The following is a 22,070-nucleotide window of genomic DNA, read 5'->3' on the forward strand; positions in this document are numbered from 1 at the left end:
TACTATGTGGGTGGCACCTTTACCATGCTGAGAACCTCCGGTTCTCACCCCATACTGTGTTGTTGTTTTCAGATGCAGGTCGAGAGACTCCTCGCTAGGCGTCTGAACTTCTGAAGCGGAGTAGTCTCTGGGTTTTATCTTGATGTACAGTTTTATATATATGTACTTAACTTTCTCTCCAAAAAACTTGTTTATTTTATTCCTCTTAGAGATTTAAGGTGAGTTAGGGTCTGATCTATGTATTTTGGATTTTGTGTTATGTATATATGTATGTAAATATTCTCCGGCCAGCCTTGGCTTCGCAGGCTGTGTTAGGAGCTAATTATTCTGTATCATTGGCTCTCTATTCTCTTTTTGTCTATTTATACCTATGATCATTAGTTTTCTTCGCACGTAAGTAATCTCGTTTCCTGAGCGTTGTGCTTTTTATTTTGCAAATTTTGTTTCACCTGTTTTTCAAGGCTCTTAGTTTATTATATTCTTTATGCTATTATATGTATATCTTTTACTTTAGAGGCCGTAATACCACACCACCTCTGCTTTATGGCTTAAGCGTAAAGCTCTGTGTGGTAGGGTGTTACAGGAGACACGCCCATCCAATCCCTCGACTTCATCTTCTTACATACCACTTATGATAAGTGGTTGAAATCCAAAACTTTGAGCATAGACTACATTGTGGTCGACGTAGTATCAACCTACAATGCACTGATAGGTCAGACAACTTTGAACCGACTAGTTGCAGTTGTTTCCACTCCTTATCTCTGCATGAAATTCACAACTTCAGAGGGAATTGCCACCATAAGAGGAGAACAGAGGTTGGCACGAAAATGCTATAATGAGAGCCTGAATCTGAAGGAAAGCATGAACGGTAAAGAAGTCAATACTATTGAACTCGATGGTATCCGAACACGAGAAGAGCTACGACCACAACATGGCAGAAAAATTGAAGAGGTACAAATCAGAGACCAGGCAGAGAAAATAATGAGTATCGGAGCCAACATCGGAAAAGAGTTAAAATCATACCTCATTAAGCTCTTACAACAAAACTCCGATCTTTTCGCCTAGAAAGCCTTCAATATGCCCGGGATAAACCCTGACCTCATGTGTCATAAGCTTACTGTCTACTCGGGTTCACGACTTGTTCAACAGAAGCGACGAAAGCTCGGGCCTGAAAGAGCATAAGTCATAGAAGAACAAATACAAGCCTTATTAGAAGTCGGGTTCATAAAAGAAACAAAATATCCTTTGTGGCTCGCTAATGTAGTCTTGGTGAAGAAATAGAACAGAAAATGGAGAATGTGTATTGATTATATCGACCTTAATAAAGCTTGTCCCAAAGATCCATATCCTCTTCCCAGTATTGATGCCTCGATAGATTCAGCTTCAGGATATAAGTACCTGTCCTTTATGGATGCATACTCGAGTTATAACCAAATTCCAATATACAAGCCAGACCAAGAGAAGATCTCTTTCATCACTCCAAAAGCTAACTATTATTATGTAGTAATGCCTTTTGGATTGAAGAATGCTGCAGCCACATATCAACGATTAATGAACAAGGTATTCTCACCTCACCTTGGAAAATTAATAGAAGTGTATGTGGACGACATGCTTGTCAAGAACAAAGAAGACATCAACCTCCTGTCGGACTTAACTGAAGTATTTAACATAATCAGAAAGTACGGGATGAGACTAAATTCCTCAAAATGTACCTTTGCAGTGGAAGTCGAAAAGTTCTTAGGCTTTATGCTCACTATAAGGGGTATTGAAGCCAACCCAGGCAAATGCAAGGCAATAATGGAGATGAAAAGCCCAACTTGTCTCAAAGAGGTCCAACAAATAAATGGAAAGTTGGCAGCCTTATCCAAATTCTTGGCAAGATTAGCTCTGAAGTCTCTACCCCTGTTCTCAATACTCAAGAAAGAGACCCAATTTGAATGGACTCAGGAATGTGAACAAGCCTTTCAAGACTTCAAAAATTTTCTGAGTCAACTACCAATCCCCACCGGACCTGTTCTAGAAAAAGAGCTCGTGTTCTACCTAGTGGTTACAAGTAGAGCCATAGCCTCAGCCTTAGTTTGGGAAGATGAAAACGGACAACAACCAATCTATTTTGTTAGTAAGGCTCTATAGGGGGCAAAACTAAACTATTAAACAAAGCACACATAAGTAGCAAAATGCGAACGTTCCTCTCAAAAGCGCAAGCAAAGCCTTCTAAGCCTAAAGATAAAGACATCTTGAATGCAAGAGTGGTTGTAAGAAAGAAAGTTGAAAATATTGAAAGAGGAAAAAAAATTAAGTTCAAATGTCTTAGAAAAGAAGCGAAAAAGAAGAAAGAGAAATGAGTTTGGGTATTTATAAGACACCAGGGGCAAAAGAGTAATTTTGACCCCTCATTTATGGTGCACGGTTACCAAAGTAACCATAGAGTAACGTATACAAAACTACAAAAAGACGTAACATCTCGAATTTTAAAACACGTCGAGTGTCCGACCTAGCCCCAAGAAAGATAATTTGCCCATGTTTTAATCCGCTAGAGACTAATCTAATCTACAAATGCTTGAGTCTGACCTCAAAAAGCTCGGACTCAAGTAGGGGCAATGTTCAGACCCTGATCCAAAATATTGCCATACTTAAAATGAATAAAAGCCCACTCAAGAGATCCAACTACTACAGCTACCCGACCTTATAGAGGTTAGACGCGACGACGGCAGTTCAGCTCTACTTATTCAAATAAATAACTAACTCCTAAGATATCTCTCACTTATTTAGAAAAGATATATCAACAACTTCCTTAGAAAAAGAGAACAGTTATCCACCATTAAAGGTGGAACTACTGTAAAAAAGTGGTTATCTACTCTACTATAAATATACTGACACCCTTAGGTATATTCAGGACCTAATCTACTAAAAACCTGCTTTAAACCCCATGCTAACTTAAGTATCGGAGTCCCTTACAGGTACCATCTCCACCTCCTCACAAGGAATTCGGACGGCGACACCTCGATATCAGCAAAAGTCGGATGCTGCCTAAAAAGAGTTGAACTTCATATTTAGACTCAAAAGCAACCCCGTTTTAGGTAATCCTCGAAACAATTTTTATTATATTTTCTAATATTTTAAAATCTTATTTATTTTCATATTTTTTTGAATTACTTTTATTAGTGATATAGATAAACTATCATTTCTATAAAAAAATATTCAAAACGCTGACAAATTTATCACAAAAAACGAAAATAACCGTGGCTGCCACCTACCAAATACCTCGAGAAGTAGGCATTGAAGAAAACACTCTGAAAAATTAGATGTCTACATATGCATCTTTTCGTCTTAGTTTGCAACTCTCATGTTCATTTATTAGGATTTAGGAGAACCAGGTTAATAAAATAGTTATGAGTGAAAATTTTCTCATATCATATGACAGCCTTAATCATTAATTAAGTTTATGTATACAATTTTTACCTTTTGAAATGTTTGAACTATAAGAAAAAAGGTTTATGACCACGCTTTTTTCTTGCCACATTTTAAAAGCATGGCCAAAAATGGTCAATGGTCACACTTTTGTGAGGGTGGCGATTAAATAGAGATTCGGCCATGTTTTTTCTCGCCACGCTTTTGAAGCGTGGCGAAAAAGGTCAATAGCCACGCTTTTGTGAAGGTGGCAATTGATTAGAGATACAACCACATTTTTTTCTGCCGTGCTTTAAAAACGTGGCCATAGAGAGAAACAGGGACGCTTTGAAAGCGTGGCAACAGAATTTCATTACAGTAACCTTTAAAAAGCGTGACCATATCTTGGTATTCTTTTGACACGCTTTAAAAGCGTGGCCAAAATATTTGCTAAAATATTAAAAAAAAAAAAAAAACTAATAACCCCAAACCTAATAACCCCTATTCCTACTAACCCCAAACCCAAAGCTTCTAGACACTCTCACTTAGGGCTGGCAATGGGTAGGGTAGGGTAGGGTAGGGTTTAGACTCTACTCTAACTCTATCCGCGGGTTGAAAATTTTATTAAAACTCTATCCTATCCTATCCGCGGGTTGAGAATCTCTTAACCCTAACCCTACCCGCACTCTAAAATTCTAAACCCTACCCTGCCCTACTCTACCCACAGAAATATCAAATTTTTTCAAAATAAATATAAAATTCAATCATTTCGAATTTTATACATGTTAATAATATAAAAAATAAAAAATTAATACTTTAAATTACTAAATCAACTAACTAGTTTTAGTAGTTATTCATTTATTATAAGTCATTACATAAAGGAGATTGTGGGTTCAACTCTCACTTAGTCTACCCTAGTCGAACTGATTCGATCCTATTGGTATCCGCTAGTAGGGTATGAATTGCCACTCTCACTCTCCGTCACTCACAACCCCAAACCCAATAACCCTTTGTTCTTCTCCTCTTTTCCATGGCGGATCCTGCCTCCTCTCTCGCCGTAACCCTAGAACCCAAGCCCAGCAACTGAATCACAACCCGATCCAGCTCCACCTTCCACATCCCTATCTCAATCTCCAGCTCCCGCAAGCCCTAATCCCAATCCGCCTCAGGTCTCCGCTGGACTTCCCTTCACGCCTCCCGCCACCCCTCCTTCCGGCCGCTTCCAAATCCATCCGGAGGCGCCGCTCCGCCGAGCCTTGCCTACAAGAATCCGTCGATTCCACCTCCTGGTGTTAGCTCTGCGGCTGCAATGGCTCCCGGCGTCGCCTCTGCCTACCAGAATCCCTTGGCTTGAACAAGTTCGCCGATTTCACCAATGAAGAGTACAGAGCCAGGTACCTCGGGCCTCGGCACCAAACCCCGCAGCTCCTCCCAGCAACAGCGATTGCTCTCTGGCAACAGGAAGAGTGACCGTTACGCATTCCGTGCCAGCGACGAGTTGCTTGCTTCTGTTGATTGGAGGGAGAAGGGCGCTGTCTCCCCCGTTAAGGATCAAGGCCAATGCGGTTAGCACATTATATTTAGGGTTTAATTTTGATGCTCTATAATATTAATTCCCCTAAAAGAATTTGTTTTGATGTTTTTGGTTTTGTTGTGAAGGGAGTTGTTGGGCATTCTCAACAGATGCTGTGGTGGAAGGGATCAATAAAATTGTGATGGGGGAGTTGATATCTCTGTCAGAGCAAGAGTTGGTGGACTGGTTCTGGTAATGCTTCTAAACTTTTTTTTTTCTAAACTAGGATTAAGGTCTAAGCTTTGTTATTATGATTTATAATGCTAGATTTGTTCAGAACTTGTTATTATAATTTATAAGGTTGATTTGTTGTTCTGAACTTCTGATTATTGTTGATTTGTTCTCTTTGTTTGGTTCTGATATGTTTTGATTTGGGGCGCTTTATCTTTCTTGATGTTTATAATCAGACTTTGTTTCTGTGTATTGAATTTTAAAAGCATACACTGACTGTTAACAATGAAAAAACCATGAGATTTGTGTACATGCTGTAAGTTAAAGGGTTAAGAACAGTATGATATTTTGGGGTGTATGATTGAAGATGGAACTTTTAATGTAGTAACAACAGCAGCAGCAGTGCATTAATCTACCAAAGTTAGTGGAATTTTGGCATCCACATCTTTGATGACATGGAGTTTATGATACTCTTCTTTCCAGGGATCAAACAATCTTATTGCAAGCTTGCCAGAAGATTTAGCAAATTGTTCCAAATTGTCCAAGCTAGATATGGAGGTAAGCACTAGTATAAAAAATTTGGTGTATTAAATGACAACAAAAATTTTGAGAGGTTAAGGTTTTATTAACCAGTGCGTTCATTATAACCTCTTTTTTGTCTCCAGGGAAACAAGTTAACCGAGATATCTGAAAATCTCTTTTCATCATGGACCATGCTTACTGAATTCAATGCATGTAGGGATTTTCTCCTCTAAATACACACATATGCTGCTTTGCTATCAATTTATTATTTCTATTCCTACATGTCAACTCACCAATTTTTTCTATTCTTATCACTACTGCAGCAAAAAACTTGTTGAATGGCATACCAGACAGCATTGGAGGCCTTTCACGTCTAATTCATCTTGATCTCCACCAGAACAGTGAGCTCTTTGAACAAGGGGTCAATGGTTTTCTGTTTTTCCTTTCTTCATCTTGTCTTAAATCTAGCGTGTCTGCGTTGTGCAGGAATCTCATCAATCCCTTCATCAATCATGGGTTGTCATTCACTTGCCGAGATTTATTTTGGGTCAAAATTCTAACCTATTAATATGCAAGTCTTCATATGATTAAAAGCATGCTGAGAACTTGGTTTTCTTCTGCTCAAAACTTCTGCATGTCTGATACATATTGTGCTTTCCTTTTCCAAACTTTATTTAGGAATAACAACCTTTCTACAGTACCTATGGAGATTGGGGCACTTTCTCATCTAGGGACTTTAGATCTTCACTCTAACCAGGTAGCTAAGATTGAAAGGGTAATTTGTAGTTACATTATAATTTATTATGTTAGATGAGGCCTCCTAGGTTCATATAATTTTCTTGAAAAAATAGCAATAACTAGCACATGCTATAATTTTTTTTTTCATTTTCTTCTCCCTTTTGCTTTAGATTGCTAACTTAAAAACCTACTATTTTTCGCAACTGCAGCTGAAGGAGTATCCAGTAGAGGCATGCAAATTGAATCTTCTTGTGTTGGATCTTTCAAACAATTCACTGAGTGGGTTACCCGCTGAAATTGGTAAGGTTAGCAAGTTTTGGTATTTTAATAACCTCCTTTCAGCATGATGCTGTTTGGCTATTTCTATGTTGAAGTGTTAGAGAGTAACAGAAATAATCTAACATGAAATAAATGCCTTGGTCTTTTCTGTTTAGGTAAGATGACCACCTTGAGGAAACTTTTGCTTACTGGAAATCCTTTGCGGACTCTCCGAAGGTACAGAAAAAGGATTGGTGCTTTATATAGTCAGTATATGTATTTTAAATTGTTTTCAACTATTTCTTTTTCTCACAGCTCATTCGACACTGGACCTACACAAGCATTACTCAAATATCTCCGAGGTAGACTTTCTGAAGCTGAAGGTATGTTAAACTGTTAAATGCATATAAATTATGCTTGAACCTGAAACTTATCATCCTTGTAATACTTTGAAATTATTGTGTAGATTCTGGAGCAGTAATCACAGCAAAAGATGAAGTAATTGCAATGGCTACCCGGCTGTCTATCACTTCAAAGGTGTTGCATCTTTTGTAAAGGAATATATATATATATATAAACAGCATACAATTACCATTGTCAGCACTCAGTAGCCATATATGATTAATTGCACAAAAGCAAAACAATTCGAGTAAAATTTGATTTGACTGGTGTATCAATTTAAGATTTTGTTTAGGACAAAATTAACACAATTGATTATGTTATACATCCATTATATAACATCTAAGTTGATTACTAAGTGACTATAACAACCGGTTCATTTTGAAGTTATCATGTTGATACTTGCCTGAGATTGATATTCTTAAAATTACTGCAGACACTTCTGTTATATATTGTGTTTTTAGTTTTAGTAAAATTTATTTTTCTAGAAAGAAATGTTGTTTACAATTGCAGTTATGTTTTAAAATTGTGTCAGGAACTTTCAATGGAAGGACTGGGGTTGAATTCAGTTCCACCAGAAGTATGGGAATCAGGGGAAGTCATGAAACATGATCTTTCCAAAAACCCCATCCAGGAGTTGCCTGTTGAGCTTTCTTCTTGTGTATCCCTCCAGGTTAATTTTTTCTTCTGTTTGTATTTCCTGTAAGATGTTGCTTTGAGATTCTGGGTTAGCATGTTGTTTGAGTCATGATGTGATTGAATAAAGTGCTTTTGAAATAAACACCATAGTAATTTTAAGAATCAAATTAAAGACTGGCCAAATTGCTCTGTAGTATGCTTGGCAAGTAAATTCACTTTATTGAATGGGAATGATCATCTTTCCTGTTCCAGAATTGGTTTCAAGTAGAAAATGAATGTATATATGCATGTATTAAGAGATGAACAAAGAACTATATCTCTGTTCTCTCCTTGTTTAAGTGAATGCTCATTAGCTCAGGAGCTTGTGTTGGAAAATTTACCCGTAATTAATGAGACTGAGCTTATATTTATGCTGTATAATTGAATGGTTTTGCAGGATTCTGGCTGAAGTTGAAAACTTTGCTGCTAATTCTGATGGACAAACACAGAAACTAGAGGATATCCATGCCCAAAAACTGAAAGAACTTGAAGCACAGGTGGACAACCTAATTTCACTTTTTTACCAATTTATTTCTCCATTTGCAAGACTTAAATTGGAAGATATTCTTTAATTGCAAAATATTTTCAAAACTTTGCATGGTAGATTCTTGATCTGAAGAAGAGAGCCAGGTCCAGATTACAGAGACTGTGCTAGAATAGAGAAGGCTGGTGGTGAATGCTTGACATTTGATCAGCTTGCACTTAGGGCACCTCTCTAAAATAGAGTTTTGAATTCGAGATTTATTTTGTATTTTGAGTATTAGTTTTTTAATGTATAAAACAATTATAGTAAAAATTATATAAGTCACTAATTATTATTTGATTTGTCTTGTAATAAAAATTGTATACTATATTTATAGGTTGGTAAAAAAAAAGGACTGAATTTATAGTGTAGCGACGAAGGTAAAGTCAGAAAAAGATTTTTTTTTTTTTATAATTTGACAAGGCTATCGTATCGCTCGCTATAAAGCGTGGCCGTATCTCTCTATTGCGATGCTTCAAAAGCGTGGCCGTATATGGCCACGTTTTTTAGCGTGGCAATCTATATAAAACGTGGAAAAAGAAGCGTGGTGATAGAGCAACCGCCACGTTTGCAGATGTGATCCTTTCAAAAGCGTGGCGGTAGCTCAAAAAATGTGACGAAAGGCTATTGTCGCGCTTTTTTCAGTTTTTCGGCACGCTTTAAAAACGTGGCAATAAAGGTAAATTTCTTGTAGTAATTTTATGTCATATGTTTCCCAACTAATGATAATGAATTTTTTACGGTTCGTAGTACTTACAGAAAAAGGCCGGAGGATAATTCATGAATCAAGTATTTAAAAGGTGGTGACTCCGTCTACACATCATGTTACTTTGAGAAAATAGAAATATATTCAATTATTTAAATTGATGCCCAAATTGAGATTATGTGATTTTTGGAGTTCATTTTAAATAAAAATATAAAAACAAAAAGCATGAGAAATTCAAGCACATGGAAATAAATTCTTAACAATTCACATATGGATCCAACTAATGCCGGAGTCATATTAAGCAAAGCTACTGTTACGATGGGTAACCGGAGATTAGTGGGCTGGACGGCGTTGGTTGGCCCAAACGTATGAAGGAGAAGGATTTCAAGTGGATCTGCAACTCGGTGCCCTCCGTCCGACCTGTGCGTGCGAAAGAATGGGGGGTGGTACCTGCAAAGACACTCCAATGCTTAAGTCAGCAAGAGTGTGAGCAGGTCTAGAGAGTATTGGGGCTTAGAGATACCTGAGAAGTGTCAGTGTATTTATAGTGGTGAACCAATAACCACCGTTGGAGTAGTGCCACTTTTTTAGGGTGTTAACCGTCCCTTTATCTTAGGGAAGTTAAGATATGGCTTGTTGGAAGTGGTTAGAGAGATTCTAGGGGCAGTTATTCATTCAAATGAGTGCTTATCTGCCAGCTAACCCTCGTTCCCGACTTCTTTAGAGCAAGTCGTGGCGAGTACCGACTTCCTAAGATGAAGATTGGTACTGGGTGAGGCCCAACCCTTTGGATTAGGCTTTTCGCTTGGTTCTGGGCCTTTATTATTGGGCCAGGGTATGAACAGTGCCCCTACTCGAGCCCAATTTCTCTTTAAGATTTGGGTTCGAGTATTCTACTCGGGGTTGTAGCCGACTTGTTGGAGGACCGACGTGATGGTCTGAAGCTGACGTGACTTTTCGTGACCTTTTGGTTCTGACAGTTACGTCTAATCAAGCGTCGTGTCCTTTAGGGATGTGCGTAGGGATTAATGGCCTTGGTAACGGTGCGTCTTTAATGACTGCCCCGTTTTTACCATTGTGCCCCTAACGTACTTATAAATACTTTCCCTCTCTTTCATTGTTTCGTTTCTGCGATTTTTCAAATTTTCTCTTCATTCGTTCGTGCTGCACCTTTGCGTTTTCGAAGGCTTTTGCTTCCTCCAACCCTCATTTTCGGATAAAGGTTAGTTCTTTCTGTAACATGCCTTTCTATTTTTATACCTTTATTTTGTAGGTAGATGGGTTTGTAGACTTTGGTTCCGTATTCCCTCCCTTTAGAGACCGTGTTTTTTATTTTCCTTTTCTTTTTTCCTTGTAGGTTTTTGTCACCCTTTTAAGAAAAAGAAATGGCCTCCGTAGATGTTCTTTCTCAGTGGGTTGATGTCACGGTCCTAGGGGAGGAACCCTCGGTCGATACTGAGTTTATTACCCATCTTCGCACTCGCCACAGAATTTGCGCTTCTGAGGAAGATGAGCCGAAGTATGAATTGGTAGTCCCGGGTCCAGAAGACCGGGTTTGCTTCGGGAGGGTCAATGAGGCGGCCCCTCATTTTTTCTTTATGTACGAGTGTATGATCACCCGTTTGGGTGTTTTTCTTCCTTTTTCAGACTTTGAGATGTCTGTTTTGCATTACTGTCGAGTTGTCCCTACCCAGCTTCACCCCAATTCTTGGGGTTTTTTTTGAAAATTTATCAATTTATCAACCAAGCTTTGGAGTTCCCGACCTCTTTGAAGATTTTCTTCTATCTTTTTCATATGACTAAACCCTTTAGTGGGCTAAACAATAAGCAACAGTGGGTATCTTTCCGAGCCATACAGGGTCGGAGAGTTTTCACCCTTTTTGACGAATCCTTCCATGATTTTAAAAATTATTTTTTCAAAGTTCAAGCTGTAGAGGGTCATCACCCCTTTTTTCTGGACGAGAGTTCTTCCCCCCGCTTTCCCTTGTACTGGTTGGAGGCCTCCCCCTGTGAGAAGTATTGTCTGGATGATCTAAACAAAGTGGAGGCGGCCGTTGTGGGGTTCCTCCGAGAAGTGTGGGGGAGGGCCCCATATCTGGACACTAAGAAATTCCTCCAGGGGTCTCCGACTTTTATCCAGGCGCAACTAGGTAGCTTTTGTTTTTTACTTCCGACTTGCGTTTTCTTGTACCGACTTGTCTGACTTTTTGTTATTTTTTGTAGAGATGGCGAAGAAGAATGCTCAGGAGTCTTATCAGAGGGTCCAGGAGGCCAAAGCGAGGTCTCGCGCCAGGACTGGTGGCGCTAAGGCGGTTATCTCTCCTCCTCCTCCTCCTCGGAACGTTGGGACTCCCTCCCAGCCTATTGTGATTTCTTCTTCTGCTTCCTCTCAGCCGCCCCCCTCTGCCTGACCTTCTCCTGAGCCAGAGAAGAAGAAGCGCAAGACCTTAGAGTCTGGCTCTTCTGGTGAGGTGAAGGCGGATGCTCTTGCATTCGTCCGAAAGAACATCTACCCCATGCTCGTATAAGCATGGATGATGTGTCTGTTCGTCACCACCTTACCACTCTGGTTGAAGAGAGTCTCAAGGCGGCGGGGGTTTGTGGCAAACTCTTGGATATTTTTGAGAAGGCTCCTCTCAGCTCTTTAGGAATGACCTCGAGGGTCGAGGAGCTGGAAGGAAGGCTTCGTATATATCAAGAGCATGAGAGGGAGTTGAAGGAGGAAGTCGCCAAGCTGAAGGAGGAGAGAGATAACCTCCGGGAGAAGGAGAGGAAGTTGCAAGCCCAATGCAACATGGAGGTGGACTTGAGGAAAACAGCCCAGGGCAGCTATCAAAAGTTATTTGAAGATCTTGTGGCTGTGAAGAATGATCTGCTAAATTCTCGGAAGGCCTATGCCGAGTTGGAGGACTCTATTGCTGATGGCGCCGAGGAGGCTTGGAGGGTCTTTAAGGAGCAGGTCGGAGTCATTGCTCCTGACTTGGACCTTTCTCCTTTAGATCCCGACAAAGTCGTCATTGATGGTGCCATTGTGGACCCTCCTGTCCCTGTGATTGTTTCCGAGTCAGAATTGAAGACTCGGGGCAGAGGATCATAGAGTCCCCTCCTCGTCCTGAGGACGCTCCGAGCTCTTCTACTGTTCCTCCGACTTCCTCTTCACCTCCTATGGATGCCTCTCTTCCCGGTCCTGGTGGCGCTCCTCCTGACTCTGGTGGTGGTGATCCGTCTATTCCTCTTTCGAAAAAATAATTTTGTTGGCTATATGGGGGCCCGGCCTGTGGGTCCCCCGTTTTTTAAACTCTTTATGTTTGTTTGTTGAACAATTTCTTCTGGCCTTTTAAGGCCGTAAACAAAAAATACCCTTTTTGATAAGGGTTTAAGTTAAAATAAGTACCCTTTTTTTTTGGATAAGGGTTTAAGTTACCTTATGTGTGCATGCCTTTTTTTTTTTTATAGTGATTTTTCGAACTCTCCTTGATCTTTTCTAAAAAAGATCTTTTCTTTGGCTTGTCTGTCTTTCTGCACCTTTTTGTTTTAAGGATTTTAAGGACAGCTTTCTGATCTTTTCCTGGGTTTTTCGATCTCTTTTATTTATTCCTCGTACTCAATTTTGTTTTATTGAGTTTTTATGACTTAGGTTATTTTTGCGATGCGTTCCTTTATTTCTCGGCTTTTCCGACTTGTAAGTCAGATAATTTCCGAGTTTATTACGATCAACTTTTATAACCTCTTTACACCGACTTGTACCTCGTCGTTTTATCCTGACGACCATCTAGGTCGGTTCATGGGATTTTCACGTTTTGTCAAGCTTAAGTCGGTGCGTTTCGTCGAAAGAGAAAACAAAGAAGGAATTTATAAGAGATATTTGTAAGATGAAAAAAGATCTTTATTAATTGGGGAGGTACTTTATTGCTACTAAGGGTTTTTGACAGTTTATTTCCCTTAGCCCCTACTATGATGCCTCGTTAAAAACCCTTCTCCAGAAAAAACCCTTTGATTTTGGGAAAAAATCATGAAGTTGGGAAAAGAGTACATCAGAGAGTAGAGTTCGCTTTCGACTGTAGTACCTTTTCATGTTACAAGCATGCCACGACCTTGGTAACTCGATGCCGTTTAAGTCGGTCACCTTATAATAACCTTTTCCTAAGACCTCATTGATTTTGTAAGGTCCCTTCCAATTTGCAGGGAGTTTTCCTTCCCCTGATTTGTTGACTCCAATGTCGTTTCTGATCAAGACCAAGTCGTTCGCGGCGAATGCTCTTCGAATGACTTTTTTGTTGTACCTTGTAGTCATCCTTTGTTTCAACGCTGCTTCTCTTATCCGGGCTTCCTCTCGGATTTCGGGGAGCAAGTCGAGCTCCTCTTTGTGCCCCTGTATATTTCCGATCTCGTCATGGAGAATCACTCTTGGGCTCTGCTCGTTGACTTCTATTGGGATCATGGCTTCTACGCCATAAACTAGTCGGAATGGTGTTTCTCCAGTGGCGGATTGGGGGGGTCGTCCTGTAAGCCCATAGCACTTGTGGGAGCTCTTCAGCCCAGGCTCCTTTTGCATCTTGTAATCTCTTCTTTAGCCCTGCCAGTATGACTTTGTTGGCTGCCTCGGCTTGCCCATTGGCTTGCGGGTGCTCCACCGAGGTGAACTGGTGTTTGATTTTCATACTGGCTACTAGGCTTCTAAAGGTAGAGTCGGTGAACTGGGTTCCATTATCTGTAGTAATGGAATGAGGTATTCCATACCTTGTGATGATATTTTTGTAGAGGAACCTCCGACTTCTTTGTGCGGTGATGGTGGCCAATGGTTCTGCTTCTATCCACTTTGTGAAATAATCTATTCCCACGATCAGGTATCTGACCTGTCCTGGCGCCTGGGGAAAAGGACCTAACAAATCCATTCCCCATTTTGCAAAAGGCCATGGAGAAGTGATACTGATGAGTTCCTCCGGGGGAGCCACGTGGAAACTTGCATGCATCTGACATGGTTGGCACTTTTTCACAAATTCTGTGGCATCTTTCTGCAAGGTTAGCCAGTAGAATCCAGCTCGGATCACTTTCCTGGCTAATGACCTCGCCCCGAGATGGTTTCCGCAGATCCCACTATGTATCTCCTCTAACACCTCGGTAGTTCTTGAGGTCGGCACGCACTTTAATAATGGTGTTGATATCCCCCTTATGTAGAGAATATTTCTCACCAAGGTGTAGTATTGTGCTTCCCTACGGATTTTTTTAGCCTCTTTCTCCTCCTTGGGAAGGATGTCGAACTTCATGTATTCGACCAAGGGGTTCATCCATCCGGGGTTTAGTCCGACAACCTCAAGGACCTCTTGTTTGTCATCTACTTTTACCACGGAGGGTTCCTGGAGAGTTTCTTGGATCAGGCTTCTGTTATTCCCTCCTGGCTTGGTACTTGCTAACTTGGATAGGGCGTCTGCTCTGCTATTTAGATCCCGAGTTATGTGTTTGACCTCGGTTTCTGCAAAGCGCCCAAGGTGTTCCAGAGTTTTTTCTAAGTACCACTTCATATTTGGGTCCTTTGCCTGATACTCTCCACTTATCTGGGAGGTCACTCACTGTATATCATCACCTTTGTAGCACCGACTTCTTCTGCCAGCTTTAATCCAGCAATTAAGGCTTCGTATTCTGCCTGATTATTTGAAGCTGGGAATTCAAATTTGAGGGAAACCTCTATCTGGGTTCCTCTTTCATCCACCAATATTATGCCTGCGCCGCTTCCTGTTTTGTTTGAGGATCCATCTACATAGAGTTCCCATGTAGTCGGTTTTTCCTCTTGATCTCCCGCGTATTCTGCAATGAAGTCGGTGAGGCACTGGGCTTTGATCGCCGTCCGAGCTTCATATCTCAAGTCGAACTCGGAGAGCTCTATTGCCCATTGAACCATTCTCCCTGCAACATCCGTCTTTTGGAGGATTTGCTTCATGGGTTGGTTCGTGCGGACTCTTATTGTGTGAGCCTGAAAGTAAGGCCGTAGCCTTCGCGAGGCTACTACTAAGGAGTAGGCAAACTTCTCTAGTTTGTGGTACCTTAGCTCAGGGCCTTGTAGAACTTTACTGATGAAATATACTAGGTGCTGACCGGCCTCGTCTTCTCTTATCAGGGCCGATGAGATGGCCTTGTCTGCTACAGATAGGTATAGGACGAGGTCTTCTCCAGCTACAGGTCGAGTTAGAATAGGAGGTTGGCTCAAGAATCTCTTGAACTCTTGGAATGCCTCCTCGCATTCAGGAGTCCATTCGAACTGACATCCCTTTCTCAATAAGGAGAACAGCGGAAGGGATTTTAGTGCTGATCCTGCCAAAAATCTGGAGAGGGCTGCAAGTCGGCCATTCAGTTGCTGGACCTCTCTCAAACAAGTCGGGCTTTTCATCTCCAGGATAGCTCTACACTTATCGGGATTAGCTTCAATCCCTCTTTGTGTTAGCATAAACCCTAGGAATTTTCCTGCCTCTACCGCGAAGGCGCACTTTGAGGGAGTTAGTCTCATCCCGTGCAACCTTATGGTGTCAAAGACTTGTGAGAGGTCAGGTAAGAGGTCGACTTCTTTCTTGGTCTTTACCAGCATGTTGTCGACGTATACTTCCATTAGGCTCCCTAGGTGAGAGGCAAACACCTTATTCATCAACCTCTGATATGTGGCCCCTGCATTTTTCAGTCCAAATGGCATGACCACGTAGTAGAAATTAGCTCTGGGTGTGATGAATGATGTCTTCTCCTGGTCCGGCTCATACATCGGGATTTGGTTATACCCCGAGTAGGCGTCCATGAATGATAAGTATCGATACCCCGAGCTGGAGTCTACTAGGGTATCAAAGCTTGGCAACAGATAGGGATCCTTGGGACATGCCTTATTTAGGTCGGTATAGTCGACACACATTCTCCATTTGCCATTTTGTTTTTTGACTAGCACTACATTGGCTAGCCATGTTGGGTACTTGACTTCTCTGATGAAGCCAGCTTCTAGGAGCGCCTGTACTTGCTCTTCTACTACTAGGGCTCGTTCGGGGCCGAGCTTGCGTCTTCTCTGTTGTATAGGTCGGGAACCCGGGTAGACTGAGAGCTTATGGGACATGAGCTCGGGGTCTATCCCGGGCATGTCGGAGGCCTTCCAGGCGAAGAGATCGGAGTTATCTCTTAGGAGCTTAGTCAACCTTTGTTTTAGGATTTTTCCTAGGTTGGCTCCTATGTGAGTATTTTTTCCTTTCTCTTCGCCGACCTGTATCTCCTCGGTTTTTCCTCCCGGCTGTGGACGCAGCTCCTCTTTGGCCCTCGCTCCACCGAGCTCTATTGTATGAACTTTCCTGCCTTTTCCTCTCAGGTTTAGGCTTTCATTATAGCATTTCCTTGCCAATTTCTGGTCTCCCCTTACCGTTGCTATTCCCGCTGAGGTCGGGAATTTCATACAAAGGTGGGGAGTGGACACCACCGCTCCGAGTCGATTAAGGGTAGTTCTGCCGATTAAAGCATTATATGCTGACCCTACATCGATGACTATGAAGTCTATGCTAAGAATTTTTGATTTTTCCCCTTTTCCAAAAGTGGTGTGGAGGGGCGAAAATCCCAGTGGCTTTATTGGCGTGTCGCCTAGTCCGTATAAGGTGTCGGGGTAAGCTCTCAATTCTTTCTCATCCAACCCTAGTATATCAAAAGCGGGCTTAAAAAGGATGTCCGCTGAGCTTCCTTGGTCTACTAGGGTTCTGTGGAGATGGGCATTTGCTAGGATCATAGTTATTACTACTAGATCATCGTGTCCAGGGATTATTCCTTGCCCATCTTCTTTTGTGAATGAAATAGTAGGGAGGTCAGATGACTCTCCTCCGACCTGGTATACTCTCTTGAGATGCCTTTTGCGAGAAGATTTGGTGAGTCCCCCTCCCGCGAATCCCCCTGAGATCATATGGACATGTCTCTCCGGAGTCTGCGGTGGTGGGTCTCTTCTATCCATATCGTCTTGCTTTCTCTTGCCGTGACTGTCCGACCTTTCTATGAGATATCTGTCAAGCCGACCTTCTCTAGCCAGCTTTTCTATCACATTTTTAAGGTCGTAGCAGTCGTTTGTGGAGTGGCCATATATTTTATGGTACTCACAGTAGTCGCTGCGGCTCCCCCTTTTTTATTTTTAATGGGTCTGGGGGGTGGTAACCTTTCAGTGTTACAAATCTTTCTGTATACATCCACTATAGAAACTTTCAGAGGAGTATAAGAGTGATATTTTCTTGGTCTATCGAGACCGAGTTCTTCCTTTTTCTTGGTTTCCCTCTCCCTCTCTTTTGCTGAGGGAAGGTGCCCAGGTCGCTAACTTAGGTCTCTCAACTTGGCATTTTCCTCCATGTTGATGTACTTTTCAGCTCTTTCTTGTACATCACTTAAGGAGATGGGGTGTCTTTTTGATATGGACTGTGAGAAGGGACCTTCCATGAGTCCATTGACTAATCCCATTATGACTGCCTCGGTGGGCAGGTCTTGAATCTCTAAACATGCTTTATTGAACCTTTCCATATAGGCTCGTAAGGATTCTCCGACCTCCTGTTTTATTCCCAGGAGGCTTGGTGCATGTTTCACTTTATCTTTCTGGATGGAGAACCTCATCAAGAACTTCCTTGAGAGGTCTTCGAAACTGGTGACCGACCTTGGAGGGAGGCTGTCGAACCACTTCATCGCTGCTTTCGATAGGGTGGTCGGGAAAGCTTTGCATCGCGTAGCGTCGGAAGCATCAGCTAGGTACATCCGACTTTTGAAATTGCTTAAGTGATGCTTCGGATCTGTGGTTCCGTCATAGAGGTCCATATCGGGGCTTTTGAAGTTCCTTGAAACTTTTGCCCTCATTATCTCCTCGCTGAAAGGATCCTCCCCTCCTAGTGGTTCTTCTCGTTCGTCCCGGGAGTTCCGACCTTTGAGGGAGGATTCTAATTTTAAGAGTTTTCTTTCTAACTCTTTTCGTCGCTCCATCTCCTCTTTTAGGTTCTTTTCAGTTTCCTTTTATCGCTCCCGTTCCTGTTCTAACTGTTCGAGGCGACTGTGGACTAATCCCATGAGCTCAGTTGCATGGGAGGGTCCCTCTTTCTCTAATTCGCGCCCTTCTGAAGAATTCACCTTCGGATTTTTTATTCCGGAGGTACCTTCCCTGTGTTGGTCATTGGCTTCCTGGTGAAGGGTCAAGTCTGCATCATTGTTTCCGGTGTCCAGATTCTTTTGTTCAGAACCTGACTCCACATGACCCTCTTTAGGGGATCTCTCCGCCATCACTGGTTGATCTCTCGGGTCCCCGACAACGGCGCCAATGTTACGATGGGTAACCGGAGATTAGTGGGCTGGACAGCGTTGGTTGGCCCAAACGTATGAAGGAGAAGGATTTCAAGTGGATCTGCAACTCGGTGCCCTCCATCCGACCTGTGCGTGCGAAAGAATGGGGGTGGTACCTGCAAAGACACTCCAATGCTTAAGTCAGCAAGGGTGTGAGCAGGTCTAGAGAGTATTGGGGCTTAGAGATACCTGAGAAGTGTCAGTGTATTTATAGTGGTGAACCAATAACCACCGTTGGAGTAGTGCCACTTTTTTAGGGTGTTAACCGTCCCTTTATCTTAGGGAAGTTAAGATATGGCTTGTTGGAAGTGGTTAGAGAGATTCTAGGGGCAGTTATTCATTCAAATGAGTGCTTATCTGCCAGCTAACCCTCGTTCCCGACTTCTTTAGAGCAAGTCGTGGCGAGTACCGACTTCCTAAGATGAAGATTGGTACTGGGTGAGGCCCAACCCTTTGGATTAGGCCTTTCGCTTGGTTCTGGGCCTTTATTATTGGGTCAGGGTATGAACAGCTACCAAATCGAATGATCAACTAACCTAAATAAACCTTACCCAGCAAAGAATTAGATACATTTGCATACCATCATTGATTAGGTAATATGTGACAATATATGAGCACAATCCAGCACCATATATTAACACAAATGAAAAATTAACGCCATAGCTAACATGAATGAAAAAAAATAAAATCTTTGTTTATGTAGCATGCATGGCACACATGCATGTCAAGTACATCATTAAATTGACAAGCTCAAAAACAGAGGAGCAAGTCAATGACAAAATCCTTCAATTTAAGTCTAGCCAAAATAATTTGGTTATTGGATTAAAATTGGTGTTTGACCTTAGAATGGGTGCAGTGTGTGTATTTGCATATTGGTGGTGTCAGAAGATACTTTCAACATGCAGGGCTACGTGTTACTGCAACATATGGGGGGCGTGCTGAGTCAGCACATGGGTGGACGTGATTGCCACTTGGCGAAGTTTGGTTGCACGAAACTGTAACACATGGGGGGCGTGCTGAGTCATCACATGGGTGTGCGTGAATGCCACGTGGCAAAGTTTGATTGCACGAGACTGCAACACATGGGGGCATGCTGAGTCAGCATGGAGGGGGGGCGGGGGGCGTGTTACACGTGTCGAAGGCTGGTTGGTTGGTGATCGCTACACGGGGGTGGGCGTGCTGAGTACTTCATGTATATAAGGCGAAGTCCGGTACCATTTTCATTGCGAGAAAGAGTGTTCTTTGAGTGTGTTGCTAGTGTAATGGAAGGTACCGCAAACGTGATAGTGTATTGCAATGGTGAGATTATACGAAATACTCATGAGGGAGTGAGGTTTCTGTGTCAGAATTCGTTTTTGTTTGTGGTTCCATGCACCATGTCGTTTATGGAGCTTCAAAACGGTCTATGTCAAAGCATGGAGAACAGTATATTGAGAAGAGTGAGCAGTATATTGTATCGAAATTCGGTTATAGTTTTTGGTGGTCTAATACAGTTTGATATCATGCCGATCACTGATGAGGAGAGTATGCAAAATATGTTCCAGATTCATCGGCAAACTCAAATGCGACAGCCACAGATTGAACTGTATGTTGAGTTTGAAGACGTAGAGGCAGATGAGATTCAAAATGATTTAGATATAGAGGATGATAGAGCTGCAGTGTACGAAGGAATGAACAGTAACAGCGAAGAGGACTTCGAAGCCACTTATGAAGCTGGCGATGAAGACGAGGATGGTGATGTGGGAGTCGAAGCAGAAGTGGAGAATGTGGTGGTTCACCCCGCAGTCAGTCAACCGATGAACGTCCCACCTTTTATGCGTAATTTGGATCTTGACGCGATGAATGCACCGGAATTTCCAGAATATGCAAATATAGGTACGTGATGAGTGAATAATATGTTTTTGTAAATTTATATTTCGGATGGATCAATGAATGATGATTTTTGCTTTTTATAGGTGTTGCTGATCTTGAGGACGGAGAGTTCAGGATAGGAATGGAGTATAGTTCTAGAAAGTCTGTCGTCACAGCAATCAGAAGTTACACTATCTCTAGAGGAGTCGGCTACAATGTTTACGAGTCCGAACCATTGACGTTCTATGCAAAATACAAGACGTATGGGCGTGGGTGCGACTGGCTTATCCGAGCCAGTATGATAAGAAAAAAAGGTTGTTGGGAGATACGGAGATACAACGGCAGGCACACATGCACCATGGGAACGATTTCATAGGATCATTCCAAGTTAGACTCGGACACGGTTGTGGAGGCTATAATGCCATTGGTTGAGAGTGACCCGTCCATCAAAGTCAAATCTATAATTGCAGAAGTCCAGTCAAGGTTTAACTACACCATCAGTTACCAAAAGGCTTGGTTGGCAAAGCAGAAGTCCATAGCCAAAGTTTTCGGTGGTTGGGAGGATTCTTATCAAGCTTTGCTATGGTGGCTCTCGGTCATGACTCAGAAGATGCCTGGCTCAATAGTCCAAATAGAAACACGACCACTGTACAACGGGACTGAGGAGGCGGATGGTGTCAAAATACTTCACCACGTATTTTGGAGTTTCAATCCATGCATTAGGGCGTTCAAGCATTGCAAGCCTCTAGTTCAAGTTGATGGCACACATCTGTATGGAAAATAGAAAGGTACACTTCTAGTTGCTATTGCACAAGATGGGAACCAGAACATTGTGCATATCGCCTTTGCCCTGGTGGAGGGCGAGACAGCTGATGCGTGGCACTTCTTTCTAAGGAATCTACAAAGGCATGTTGTTAGAAAAGACGGTATTGGTATGATCTCAGATCGACATGAGTCAATCCGGGCAGCAGTAAATTTTTTCGGTGGTGATTGGCAACCTCCGAGAGCATGGTGGATATTTTGTATAAGGCACATCGGTAGCAACTTCTTAAGGGCATTCAAAGTACAGCACTTGCAAAAACTTGTTGTCAACATAGGGTATTCAAGGACAGTGGAGGAGTACAACATCAATTACAAGAGGTTGGAAGAGCGAGGCGAGGCATGGCATATGCCCGGTGGTGCGATGCCATTGGACTTAGACACTGGGTATTGGCATTTGATGAGGGTCATCGATGGGGCCATATAATGCAGGACTAAAATAGGAATTGTTACCTCATGGCAACTGGTATCTCAGCTGGTGGAAGGGACTGTCTGGGTACGAGCGCAATACACGGCAGTCGCTCCCATGCCCAAACAAACAACAAATTAAGAGGGCCATCCATCTCCTTAGTATCATACCGTGATGCATGACATAGTGCTCTGTAAAGATGCGCAAGACATGCTGACCCCCAACTATAAGTATGGATCCGCTCGAAATCACGAAGGAAGGGTAGATACTTCGTATGGGCATATGCGGTCGACTTATCTGTGAATAGGGTTGAACCCAACAAACAAAATATCTGGCATCTGACATATCTTTTAATAGACTCCTCGGTATCCAATGGCTCTGCGTCTCTAATAGTCCGAACCCAACCCAACCTAATATAAGATTTCGAAGAACTACTGAGAGCCGGTTGGTGACAGAATATCGCGATGCTCTGACTCTGTACAAAGTCGCTACTACTATCTGTCCATTCGCTCACAGGCTCTCCATCAATGGGTAAGCTAAATATATGAGTGACATCTTCAAGTGTCACAGTATCCTCACCCACCGGCAATACAAACAAATGAGTTTCTGGCCTCCACTTTTCCACCAAAGCAGCTAATAAGGGGTAAAATCCTCTTATCAACCCAATTCTAGAAACGTGATAGAATCCCGTTAAGCGTAAGTAATTTTCAACCAT

General features: G+C 42.2%; 2 protein-coding genes across 3 annotated transcripts; one reads left to right on the forward strand and one right to left on the reverse strand.

Moving 5' to 3' along the window:
- Window positions 1-4,296: 4,296 nt before the first annotated feature.
- LOC112720433 (plant intracellular Ras-group-related LRR protein 6) lies at window positions 4,297-8,623 on the forward strand. 2 transcript variants are annotated; one of them, XM_025771377.3, is made up of 14 exons: window positions 4,297-4,955; window positions 5,050-5,155; window positions 5,520-5,692; window positions 5,800-5,869; window positions 5,980-6,057; window positions 6,143-6,203; window positions 6,335-6,413; window positions 6,604-6,694; window positions 6,829-6,889; window positions 6,968-7,035; window positions 7,119-7,189; window positions 7,587-7,724; window positions 8,127-8,226; window positions 8,334-8,623. In XM_025771377.3, the coding sequence occupies exons 3-13, from the start codon at window positions 5,687-5,689 to the stop codon at window positions 8,136-8,138; spliced, it is 735 nt and encodes a 244-aa protein (XP_025627162.1). In that variant the 5' UTR covers window positions 4,297-4,955; window positions 5,050-5,155; window positions 5,520-5,686; the 3' UTR covers window positions 8,139-8,226; window positions 8,334-8,623. The 2 variants fall into 2 exon arrangements, with proteins under 2 accessions (XP_025627162.1, XP_025627161.1); XM_025771376.3 differs by having other exon boundaries at window positions 5,618-5,692.
- Window positions 8,624-21,395: 12,772 nt separating this feature from the next.
- Window positions 21,396-22,070, reverse strand: LOC140176047 (serine/threonine-protein phosphatase 7 long form homolog). Its single transcript, XM_072205898.1, has one exon. The coding sequence runs from the start codon at window positions 22,068-22,070 to the stop codon at window positions 21,396-21,398; it is 675 nt and encodes a 224-aa protein (XP_072061999.1).

This window comes from Arachis hypogaea, chromosome 11 (genome assembly GCF_003086295.3).
Source record: "Arachis hypogaea cultivar Tifrunner chromosome 11, arahy.Tifrunner.gnm2.J5K5, whole genome shotgun sequence".
Lineage (NCBI taxonomy): Eukaryota > Viridiplantae > Streptophyta > Magnoliopsida > Fabales > Fabaceae > Arachis > Arachis hypogaea.